Source organism: Solenopsis invicta, chromosome 12 (genome assembly GCF_016802725.1).
Source record: "Solenopsis invicta isolate M01_SB chromosome 12, UNIL_Sinv_3.0, whole genome shotgun sequence".
Lineage (NCBI taxonomy): Eukaryota > Metazoa > Arthropoda > Insecta > Hymenoptera > Formicidae > Solenopsis > Solenopsis invicta.
Window position 1 is genome coordinate 14,595,565 of NC_052675.1, and position 12,054 is coordinate 14,607,618.

At 32.4% G+C, this 12,054-nt stretch overlaps 1 protein-coding gene and 1 long non-coding RNA gene across 2 annotated transcripts in view; one reads left to right on the forward strand and one right to left on the reverse strand.

Annotated features, from left to right (window-relative positions):
* Window positions 1-965: 965 nt before the first annotated feature.
* On the reverse strand, window positions 966-5,302 carry LOC105201746 (reticulocalbin-2). Its single transcript, XM_011169916.3, has 5 exons — window positions 5,170-5,302; window positions 4,051-4,310; window positions 3,508-3,655; window positions 2,979-3,434; window positions 966-2,085 (listed from the first exon to the last, which is right to left on the reverse strand). The coding sequence occupies exons 2-5, from the start codon at window positions 4,265-4,267 to the stop codon at window positions 1,914-1,916; spliced, it is 993 nt and encodes a 330-aa protein (XP_011168218.1). The 5' UTR covers window positions 4,268-4,310; window positions 5,170-5,302; the 3' UTR covers window positions 966-1,913.
* Window positions 5,303-5,710: 408 nt separating this feature from the next.
* Window positions 5,711-12,054, forward strand: part of LOC105201749 — a 50,761-nt gene continuing 44,417 nt past the window's right edge. The window contains exon 1 of the long non-coding RNA XR_003268806.2: window positions 5,711-5,855. This is a non-coding gene — a long non-coding RNA (uncharacterized LOC105201749). The remainder of the gene's footprint in view (window positions 5,856-12,054) is intronic.

Genomic DNA, 12,054 nt, shown 5'->3' on the forward strand with positions numbered 1-12,054 from the left:
TCAAAATTGATGATCTGAAACCTTTGTCTTCTTACGTCGTTCCATGAGTTGAAACGATAAAACATCAAAAACTTGTTGCTAGTAAGTATTATGCAACGTCTATTATGAAAGATGACAAGAGTGGAATCACAAGAGTGGTTTCGTTTTATGTTCGTAATGCCAATGAGTTAGAATTTAGAACCATCTCACGACTCTCATTACATTGGCTGCGTTCCGTTTAGACGCTCACGCTGTATGCTTTATTCTATCTTTATCGCTCGTTACATGCGAAAAAAAATAGAATTTATTCGATGAAGCTTACAGAGCGTGAACGTCCAAATAGAACGCAGCCATAACAGAATTTTATACTTTATATGTCGAATTCGTGTATATACATTACGATATTCACCACATATGAAATTTAATTGTTTGAAAGCCAAATTCAAAGTCTTCAAGTTAAATTAAAGTTAAAACATTAATGTATAAGTAGTACGTATGTTTGATATTAAAAGTTAAAAAATATACTCTTGTAAAAATTGCTGCTACCTGCAAATCTGAAATTCTGCTTTTATAAAAAACGTAGTAAACACTAATGACTAGTAGCCATTATATGTCGATGATTGAAATCATTATTATTTGGCGGAAACTTCACGCGATAACTCACGAAAAAATAAAATCTTATAAAATATTTTGATAGGTATGAAAAAATCGAAATCACGAATTAATTGTAACAATTCGTTTAATGTACAGTTCGTTTTTTACGAGAATGCGTTAAACAAAATTGAAATATTAAGGAATACCACATATTTTTATTAAATGTGTGTGTATTGCTTAGTCCTATGAAAATTAGTTTAGAAGTTAAATTATAATTGTTTGTACAAATAAACTACAAATATTTAAAACAAACTCGAAAATAGTATCAGACTTGAAAGGTATTTCTTGCACGGAGTATACTTGAAAGAAATTTTTAAAAAATAAAGTGAATGTGGAATTGTTAAAATATTTTATTACAAATGAATGTGCATATTTGTCGAAGTTTGATGTATTTTATTGATTGCACATGCTCGTTTCATGTCATCTAGCACAAAATCTATCTTAATTTGTCATGAAATCAAGAAAAAATTGTGCTTTACGACACATACATACAGAATTGAAAAGTGTTGCATATTTTGAAAATATTTAGTGAATATATTTTTTCACCATATGTAACATTTTTTTCAACACACTGTATATACACATAATTTTATATGCATAATATTGTGTACGTTTGTGTATATTACATTATATATATACAGCATGATATTGATGGAATTCAAATTTAATGACACACTATGTATGCAATTGCAATAAGAAATATGAAACTTTTTCTTGCTTTAATATATTTTCCTTTTTCATATTCTCTATTATGGCACTCGTGTTTGGTAAAAAATGGAAGACGGCTCGTATAGCGTTATACTACGAATCGTCATAAATGTATAAGATGTGTAAATTTCATTAGTCCAGTATGTGTAACTTGTTATTAATACAAATTTATTCTAATGACTGCATAAATAGATCAAAACAAACACTTAAGAGCTAAAAGAAGAGGATGCAAAAAAATATTAATAAATATACTGCTCAAAACAATTAATGAAACATTTTCTTAAATGAATTTTTGATCTAGTAAATCTATTATAGAGATTTTGAACTTTTTTCTCATTGTTATTATATATTCATATTTTTTTAATGTCCAATAACGTGCTTATATAAATATAGTATTTTAATTTTTTTAATATTTGACATTTAAATTCATATATAGAATTCTTTAAAAGAATGGTCTTATTATTATGTCTTGAGCAGTGTATTAAAAATATTTTCAATAATACGTATTTCCGATGAGTATTATGAAAGATAATACAATGTTATCAGTTTAACTGATTGTTGATTGCTGATTCTTAGAGCTCATCGTTGAAACGATCAATCTCTTGCAAATGATCACCATAGTCCGTCGCTTCACTACCCACGAAAGCATCATGATGATCCAAGATTTCATCATAAGATAATCTATTATCATGATCATCATCTGAACGAGCAAAGAGATGATCCACTTCATCATTCGCTATTTCCCTGAAATAAGATTATTATAAATAATAATCAGCAAAATAAAATTCGCAATATAACGAATTTCTTGAATGTTTTTATGAATTATTGCAAAATTCGGTAAAATTTATATTGCACACTCTTGAATATAAAATTGTGTTATAATATATTAGAATATATCATATAACAAGAGATAGACAAAATAAGTAATGTGAATATGTAAAAGATACAATACTTATACATCACTTTATTAATAAGTGATTGATTTCTCTCAACCTCAATGCTTAATACAGATTTTATTTTTGAAATAAGACCATACAATGCTCAATTATCAGTGCAATTTTATATTATTCTTCTAGAAGAATATCTTTTAAGAATTGTTGGGGGATGCATGAGATATTAAAAGAAAAAATTTGTTTTTACTCCACCCTATAAAACTGCTCACAATAACTTGATACTATTTAAGCCAGGCAATCCACTAGCCAAAAAAATGTTAAAGTTTTGAAGAACAGAGAGTAATTTTAAAAAACAGTGTGCAAAAAAATTTTTTTCTTTTTAATATGTTTTTATGTAATCAATTAAAATAAGTTCTGCTAAAAGAATAGTACATCATTTTATTGATAACTATTCTAACATTATATAACTTTATCTCAACAAAGATAGAATCTGAATTAAAGACAAATGGTAGATTAATCTTTTCTTAATAAAAGTGTATTCTCTAAATGTTCACATTATTTTGTTCCCAGTATATTATAATATTGTATACAATAAAAATATAAATGTGCAAATATGTAGAAAACTATCGTTATAAATTAGATCTCTAATTATTTGAGATTATTTAAAATAGTGAAATTTTGACACTATATCAATACAAATTAAAGTGTAATAAAATTTTATAATACTCTACATGTTATACTCACTCATTACTTGGAACAAGCCAAGAAAGAATTTCATCCGCATTGAGTTTACCGTCTCCATCTTTGTCATGTTCATAATCAAATTTATCTTTTTCGGTTAGCAACCATTCCTTATCCTTTGATTTTGCTCTGTCGCCAATAAACTCTTGGAAATTGATGTATCCATCTCCATCTACATCTTTGTCCATTAAAGCTTGCTTCAACAAGAGTGGAAACATTCTAGGTGTCTCTTCAGGATGTGTATAAGCTTTGAACTCCTCTGTGTCTAAATAACCATCTTTATTTAAATCGGCAGCATCAAATGTCTGCCTGTCATCTTCGATCAGCTTATCGTCAAGCGCCAGATCTTCGGGATCACTGCCATAAGTGTCTTGTAGGATTTCATCCCAACTCACTTTACCATCTTCATTCGTATCAGCGTCGTCCAAGCGATCCTCAGATTCTTCTGCAGACAGCATGCTGTTTACAAAATTTAATTAACCAAAATCTTTCAATAATTAAATAGATGAACACAACATTAACAATATACTACCTAAATGAACGCAAGATCCAGGCTTTCAGTTCGTTCCTCTCTATATACTTGTCATTATTCAGATCCATCTTGGTCAGTAAAATTCCTAATCTCCTTTTTGATTCTTCTATTGGAAGTTTGTCAAATTCCTCTGCTTCCTTTACACTTCCTTCACATGAGAAAAAAAATATTCAAGATGACAAATATTTGAAATAGGCAAGAGTATAGTAGATAATAGTAAACACTCTTATCTTTTTCTTTGATAACAAATAATTAGGTTGGCAAGAGAGTCATGTCATTCTTCTTCTATGTAAATAAAAGACATTTTACATACAAAGCAAAAAGTTTTGTTTACCTAGAAAACAAAATATGACTTTCTTGCCAACTTAATAGTTTTTCAAAGAAGCTTTCAAGTTTCAACAAGGCAAAGCAATACAAATCTTCAATTATTATCCATAAACACAAAATTGGAGCACTAATATAAAAAATTCACAAGAATGTCACAAGAGCTCCAACAGTTGATCTTGAAGATTCAATACGTCCAGTCGTACATCTCATTCGTACCTAGGATGGCTTCATGGTCAAACTCCTGATGATGCTCGCCCTCCGCGTAGTGGTCGGCATCGCGGGGGCTGAAAGCACCGTCCTCCATCCTCTCATGGCTGTCGACTTTGTTGTGCTGATGCGTGTGGATGTGCGCGGAGGCGGTATCGCTCGAGGCCGGTAGCGATGTGGCAAGAGCGGCGACGAGGAGCAGAGGTGCGTACGCTCGGACGGCCATTGCGCGTCTTCCGAAAGCGGCGGGACGATTGAAAATAAACGTGCTGCAACGTTTAGGGGTAACGTGAACGCATAACCTCGTCACGTCGTGTCTGAACGAAACTTCAACATGCGCCGCGCGGCGCTTTGCCGGTCGACTGATGTTCACAGCGGCTTAGGTGTTAGGTGGCTATCACGGCGGATATTATCGATTACTTTCCATTACGCATGACACGCCGATCGCACGAGGAAAATTTTCATGGTTACCTTATAGAGTATGCTAAGGATCGTTTCTGAAGTGACGTTATTATAGGAAATGTACATAAGAGTATTTACATGGTTGGGATTTGTAACTATAATTAAAAAGTTAAAAGTTAAATAAGAAAATTAAAAAATTAATATCTAAGAAAAATTGTATATATAATTATATTTAATTACGTGTAAAATGTACATATAAATTATATATAATTATAAAATGTATATAGTTTACACATATTTTCTATATAAATATATATAACTATATAGAAAATATACATGTATGTTGTATTATTTTTAATCTTGTCTTATGAAGACAAGAAATAAGGAATTCATAATAAATATCTTCAAAAAATTCAATTTCTCCTAAAATAAATACCTTTTTTTTGATAGATACTGTCAATACATATAAGTGGTATAATTTTAGAAAGAGGAAAACGCTTTTTTCCGAGTTTTTTTTCATTCTTTCCAGAGTTCTTTCCTGAGTTTTCTTAGTTTCCCTCCTGTATACTAGATTTAGGTTTCATTTATTTGATATAAATTGAGAACATATAGATAAAAAAGTGATAGCTAACTATTTCATAATAACTATAAATTTTAGTTATTTCAGTTATATTATTTAAATGCTCTTTTATGAAAATATTTTCGTGTAACGCTTATACATAGTACCTTTGAATTAGGCGCCACGCCTGCGCGACGATTGGTCGACTCTCGAGTGCGTCTTGAATATGTTCCTTATCGCGCAAAGTCGTTCCGATTGCTCTGATGTTGTTGACTTTTCCCAGTTTTGGGTTGTTAGTACTACGTGTTTGTGTTTTGGCGTTGCGTATTAATTTGAGAGAATCGCGGAGTCACGTAGAAAATTTTGGCGCGTATCGGCGCGGAGACGCCAAGTCTTCATCGACAAGTGTTTCTTTGAATCGTACGTAAACGTTCATACGCGTGGATCAGTCTTCACGTTAATCGAACTCGTGTCGCGTATCACCTCGAGGGACGAGGTTCCGTGTCGCGTGTCGGCAGCGAAAAGGAAGCGATCTCGCGCCGGACTTCTTCCTCAGTCGCGACGCGTGTGCGAAGTCACGATCCCGTCATCCGGGGGGGATGGGGTTCACGCCGAGCGGCCGCCGTTCGAAAATAGTCGGGCCGGCTATCGACGTCATGTATCGTCGCGTCTATTTTTAATCACCGCGTGCGGCGAACCAGCCGATCCTCTTGAGCGCGCAAAAGTCAAAAGTTCCTTTATTTAAGGCGCCATGAGTTAGAACGATTCCAGGGTGATCTAGTTGAGGACCTTCGTCGTGGATGGACACGGACACGCTCTTTTCATGATTGTCGCTCATTGTGGGAGTGATCAGGTGAGTGCGTGATCCCTACGCGCTCAATTAGGACGTAACGACGTCGAATGTTACAATACTCGCGATGGTCAATTAATATGTCTATAAATTAAAAGCAATGTCGTTTGTAATGAATCTATCAGGCAACTCGAATCTAATAGATGAAAATTCTTGTTTGTAATATTCCTCGCAATTGTGAGGAAATTCGAATTTACAAGAATTACAATCTGCGTCGATTCAAATGCACGCGAATTATTTCGGTAATGAGCACTGTTGATAAATGTTATGAAGTGTAGATAACTTATTATTTTTACGTAAAAAAAAACGTTAACTGAGCATCGATAAGAAGCTTTTTATCGACTGTCGATAATTCATCGGTACACGGTATACGACTTATTTTCAACAGGACAGATCATAAGAAGTTATTTAAAATAATAAATACTAAATAACTATTTTACTTTATTTTCAATACTTATTTTATATAATGTTATTTTAAGTATAACTGATCTTTGTTTAAAATACTTATGCAGAATTAAATAATTTCTCCCTTTTATATATACATTTAAAATAGGAAATAAAAAATGTTAAAACAAGTTATTTAAAATAATAAATACTAAATAACTTATATTATTTTAAATATGCATTTTAAATACAATTAATCCTTGATTTTTAATATTATTCTTTTACTATTATATATTTTTATTTTACCAATGGAAAAATCAAGTATATTAACAAATTATTATTTAAAATAAAATAAATTAATTTTTGCAAAGATGGTTTAGTAAAAGAATCTTGAAGAAAGACTCTTAATACATATGTAAAGTAGTTTCAAAAATACATCAATTTTAAATATATGTATATATATATATATATATATATATATATATATATATATATATATATATATCATATGTACAAATTATGAAATTGCATTACTTTTTTTTATAAATTCTTTGGCTGATTAAAAATTCATGTTTTATAAAAAAAAATGTCGGGACGTTCATTATTTTTAAATAATTAACAATTGAAAGTTAATGGCTTCGGAAGAATTGAAGTTGAAAGAAGATGATAAAATGATGTCTTTCAGTTATTTCTTTTCAAGTGAATTTTGTTTTAACACATTTGTTAATGCTGAGGAAATTATTTAACAGATTTGTTAATGCTGAGGAAATTATTTAAGGGAATTGCGATAAAGTTTTATATTTTTTGTTTTTTATCTGAACGATCTAAATTATTTATAAGTATAAAATATCTGCCATTAAAATATAATGCTGTAAACATTCTACAAATTTTATATATTTTACATATGATATATAATTCTGCATACATTTTAACATGAGACATTCCACACAATATGTATAATGAAACAAAATCTTGTTAAAATATTAAAATATTTATTTTAATACTTCAACTAAATATTGAGTTAATTTAGTTAATTCTTTATTAAAAAATTATAATGAGATTGACATGTATGAATTATAATTCCTACATGTCAATCTCATTAAAATTTTTATTCTTTTGTGTAACTAAATAATTGTTGAATCAACCTAATGTTTAGTTGAACGTATCGAAATAAGTTAGTTTTACTTTTTCAACAAATCTTTTTTGAATGTGTATACGTGATAAAAAATTAATATAAATAAAATTATACGATCACATGCATACTTGCATAACTATGTATTGTGTTTGTAGAGTAATTCGAATTAATTTCGCGTCGAATCTTGCACAGCCTTGGTTACGCGCATTTACATTATTTTCATCGCATTTCCGCAATATTCCTTTTATTATGTTAATTAAATTCTGGGAATATTAATCTCACCCTCGCATTTAACGACACGCGGGAGCTCGAATATCGCGCGAAATCTGTTAACGGTTATGATTATTGAAATATGCATTTAATTTCGCGGAGCATAACACATTGATATACGATATTTTACATTGTGATATATATCCCGTGCCAAAAACTCTGGAATTGTCGCTATCTTTTGTGTTCATCGGCCAATCGTATGTAGATTATCAAAGGGCGAGTGGTCAGAACTGATTGGCGGGACGGAAATACGGCTGTTTTGCATCAACGTGCCCAACGTGCGAACGGGCTTCCGGTCTTTTTTGGGGTTTCGCAAAGACCTAGGTTCAAAGAAATTCAGTGTTGTCTTCTCGAAAGGATATGATGTTTCGGAAGAATTTTATCTTGGATTTTATCTTGGAAAAATTCTTTCTCGCGTTACTATAAGTTCGCTCCAAAAGCCATTAGATTCTAGTAAACACCATGTTACAGATATATAAATGTTAATTATAATTTCCTAATCAAGAATTGTTATATAACATATTCTTTATATAATAGTTACATTGTTATTTGGGAAATTACAACTAACCAAATTACAGTTATATAAATATTTCCCACTCAACAATGTAACTGTTATATAACAGTTACATTGTTGAGTGGGAAATATAATTAACATTTACATGTACATAACTGTAAGTTAGGTTAGGGGTTGGGATATGATATTTCATGGAATAACACAAATACGCAGTTAACAGAGGGGCGATCTCGACGACCCGTAATAAAATTCGATCAGTTTCGCATCGCGAATATCTATTTGCGTAATTTCTCGCGTTTCATTCCGCCCGAGCGTTCTTGCGATGAGACGGGGGATGCGCTTGTACGCGATAGTTCTCGGCGGGGCGAGAGAGATATCGAGGAAACGCCAGTGCGAACGGGCGCGTTGCGGCGTTCCTTCTGACATTCAAATGTTGGCCGCTGCCGAGACGAAAAAGGATACGTACGAACCCGACGCCGCCTATTCATCGCTCAAAGGGATCATTTATCAACATATTTGATATGCTCCCCACACCCACCCCCCTCTTTCTAGAACGATATAGAAGAGAGTCGCGAGCGCGTTACTTCATTTCTTTCTTTCTCTCTCTCTCTCTCTCTCTCGCGCGCGCTTTCTGTTCGCTCTCGGCTTCCATAGAAATAATATGCTAATCGCGCGAAGGCGGAGTTTAAAAAGTGCTCCGATAAATTCTCGAGACTTTTGACGTAATTTCGCCCCTTCTCGCCGCAGCCGCAACGTCTTCCGAAAGATTCTTTTTGCGCGCGCTTTCCGGCGTCTTGAGAGAACTTTACCTTACCGCGTAACGCGCCCCCGGTATACATATATCATCGGACGGATATACTTCTCCTTGTAAGATCCTCCTAGATCACCGCATTGCGTTTGGTGATCCTTTTTTTTCTCAATCAAAATATCTTATCGGCGGAATAACGGATGTCACTGCGATAAATACTAATCGAAAACAACAGCAACTCGATCTCTGGAAAACTGAAATTAATCTCATGGTATTGTAATTAAATTAAAAGTTACAATTACTTATATTAAATTACATTAAAATTAAATTCTGTCAAAATGTATAGAGGAAAGTCGCTAACTGATTCACCCCTCTTAAAGTGACATTTACCGTATTTCTCAAAAATGAAATATTGCATTGTATTAATATTGATAAAAATATGATTTGTTCAGATAATTAAAGAAAAATATCTATAGTTTATACGTTCATGACTTTTTACTATATTAAATCTGATAAAAACGAATTCTTGAAGAATTAGAAGATTTGCACGATTTTCTCTTGCAAATTGCATAGTTAAAACAATAGTGAATATATTATTGATAATATTATATCATTTTACATGTTGTAGCTTCCTAAAGCTATTTTGTTTATATTTTTCTCTTTCATATTATCTTCGTAATGCGATTTGAGACATAAAATCACTGTGCAGCGTAAAACGGACGACTTCTCTGTAAGACTAAGATAATAATTATGAAATTTTTAACTACAATGTTGACAGATGTTTCGTGAATTTTTCATATTTTTTAAATACTTAAAATAGAAAAAATGACGTCGGACGCGATAGATCTATGTACACATTAATAAGGTGCCAAAAATTGTATAAAGTGAAAGGACAGCAATTTTTTAATTTTATAAACTTTCTTGTTTAATACATAGAAATATATTTTATTACTTTATTAATTTATTTTATAGTTAACTTCTCTACCACGGGGCCGTGTCTGAATTCTGCCATTATTGTCTAGAATATTAGTTTTGGATATTATGTTGCAAAAACATTAATTATGACAAAATACCAAATAGTATTTACAATACAAAAACTGTTAAGATCTGATAGAAAGCACTTTCACTTTTGTTTTTAAAGTTTTATTTTTAACTTTTGTTTAAGAAATATTATATGAAAAGACAATGAGGTGTCAGTATTGGTGACTTTCTTCTATATTTTTTCTTACTATTTTTCAAATAATCAAATATGGTACATTTGCGAAAAATTTGTTTGCAGCGCACAGATGTTCTTCTCTATATAACTAAATTTTTTCTAGAAAATATAACTTCATAAGTCTGCATTTTAACTGGCATTGAAACGGGAGTATGCACACACAGAATAAGTAGAAAAATTGCATTACATGCATGATCGGTTAACAAAACTTCGTTGAAAGTCGAAACCTTCCAGTTTTTTCTGTACGCGATCGTGCTCGTGCGTGTCGAACAGCATAAGTGATTGACGCGGAGCGCTAAGATCATTTACAAATCCCCTCATCAGCACTTATGCGCGCGGTGACGCATACGCACATATTTATGCACCCCTGCCCCTTGCCTGCTGCGGCCTCATACATACATCGGTCATATTAGCCGCAAAAGCCTAAATGCTTTGAGAAGCGACGTTCGTTTGGTTAAAAACGCTCATATTTCATGTGAAACTCAAAATTAGCGCAAACGATAAAGATTATGATTAAAAATAAAAGTTATAATTACGATAACACATTTTTTTTATTAAAAAAAAATAAAAAACAAACTGAAAATTTTAGGGTTTTATTGCTATATGTTTCTAAATCAGTTTGTGACTGCCAGGAGTCTGCGCATTACGAAATTTTCTTTAATATTAAATTGAAATTGTGTTGGAACCCTTAATTTAAATCTAAAGTAGGTTCAAAATAAAAAATGAAAACGGATCTAATCTAAATAATTTTAATTTAAAAAAACATAATTAACAAAAGGCAAATTGTATTAAACTAAATTTGTCAATTATTTGCATAAAAATTTGCTTATTATCATGGCATAAGAAGCAAGGTGAAATATTCCCGACGATGCACACTCTTTCAATTTTTAAGTCAATCAGTGCGCGACCCATTTTGCAAGAAAAGCAATGGTCTGTCGCCTGCATCTGCTGTCAAAACATTTATACCAAAATATTAGCGTCGTTGTTTTACGGAAAAAATTGTATATTCCATATTCTGGTTTTGTTTATATCAACTTTTGCGATTTTAATGCAACATACGCAGTAAGTAGTAAATATAATTAAAGTGAGTGTCTGCAAAATGGGTCGCCTTTGATTGATTCAACCATTAAAACGGTCGCCATTGTCCGAAATGTTTTACCTTGCTTCTCCACACCTTACTTGGGTATGACGTTAGACATTAGAAAAAAATTAAAAATGATTTTCCCTTAATATTGTTAAAATAAAAGACGAAATAGAGTTTAAAAAATTTAAAGGACAGCTATTTGAAATAAAGGACTGTCCTTTATAACATGGTCATCGTAATCATGATTGAATCAAATTATTTTGTGTACATTCTTTATCGCATTTAATATTCTTGTGTTCATCTCTTAGTTCTTCATTGCTGTAAGAAACGATTTTGTTTCTTGTTAACGTATTGAAAGCCTTTTCATCACTATTCCCCCGAAGCAGCAACAAAACTAACAAGTCAATGTTTGCGTCGTCATCAATCGTCATAGATGTCCATGTCGGACTAATCGCCCGAGCGTTTAATTTCGAAGCGCCACGTCAGCGAGAGACACTTTCAAGCATATTGAGACGGGATCCGCGGCCGAGATCGCCATTTACTTTAAGTCTTCTTTCCATATTTATCTCGATCTACTTCATTACGGCCACTTCGGGTGTTCCTTTTTCCGTCGTCTTTTCCACCGAGTGTCTTTCAGTTAGGATTACGACTCACTCTCCCGGGCGAACGAATGGCCGCGCGGTTATTAGGATCACCGCCGGCGCAGATTGCTTTTGCGCGAGCCCAGAATTTATGGACGGCGATGATAAAGTCCTACGGAATCATAATCGAATGTCTTTCACGACGATCCCGTTGAAAAGTTTCCCGATGCGACGACTGTAACTTCCTCGTCTCGTTGAATTTGCTTTCTG

Excerpts from the sequence above, each read along its gene's own strand:
- LOC105201746 (XM_011169916.3), bottom strand. The coding sequence starts at position 4,267 with ATGGCCGTCCGAGCGTACGCACCTCTGCTCCTCGTCGCCGCTCTTGCC. Across the intron at positions 3,435-3,507 it reads TGGATCTTGCGTTCATTTAG|CATGCTGTCTGCAGAAGAAT; the intron begins GTAGTATATTGT and ends TTTTGTAAACAG. Across the intron at positions 2,086-2,978 it reads TGGCTTGTTCCAAGTAATGA|GGAAATAGCGAATGATGAAG; the intron begins GTGAGTATAACA and ends ATCTTATTTCAG.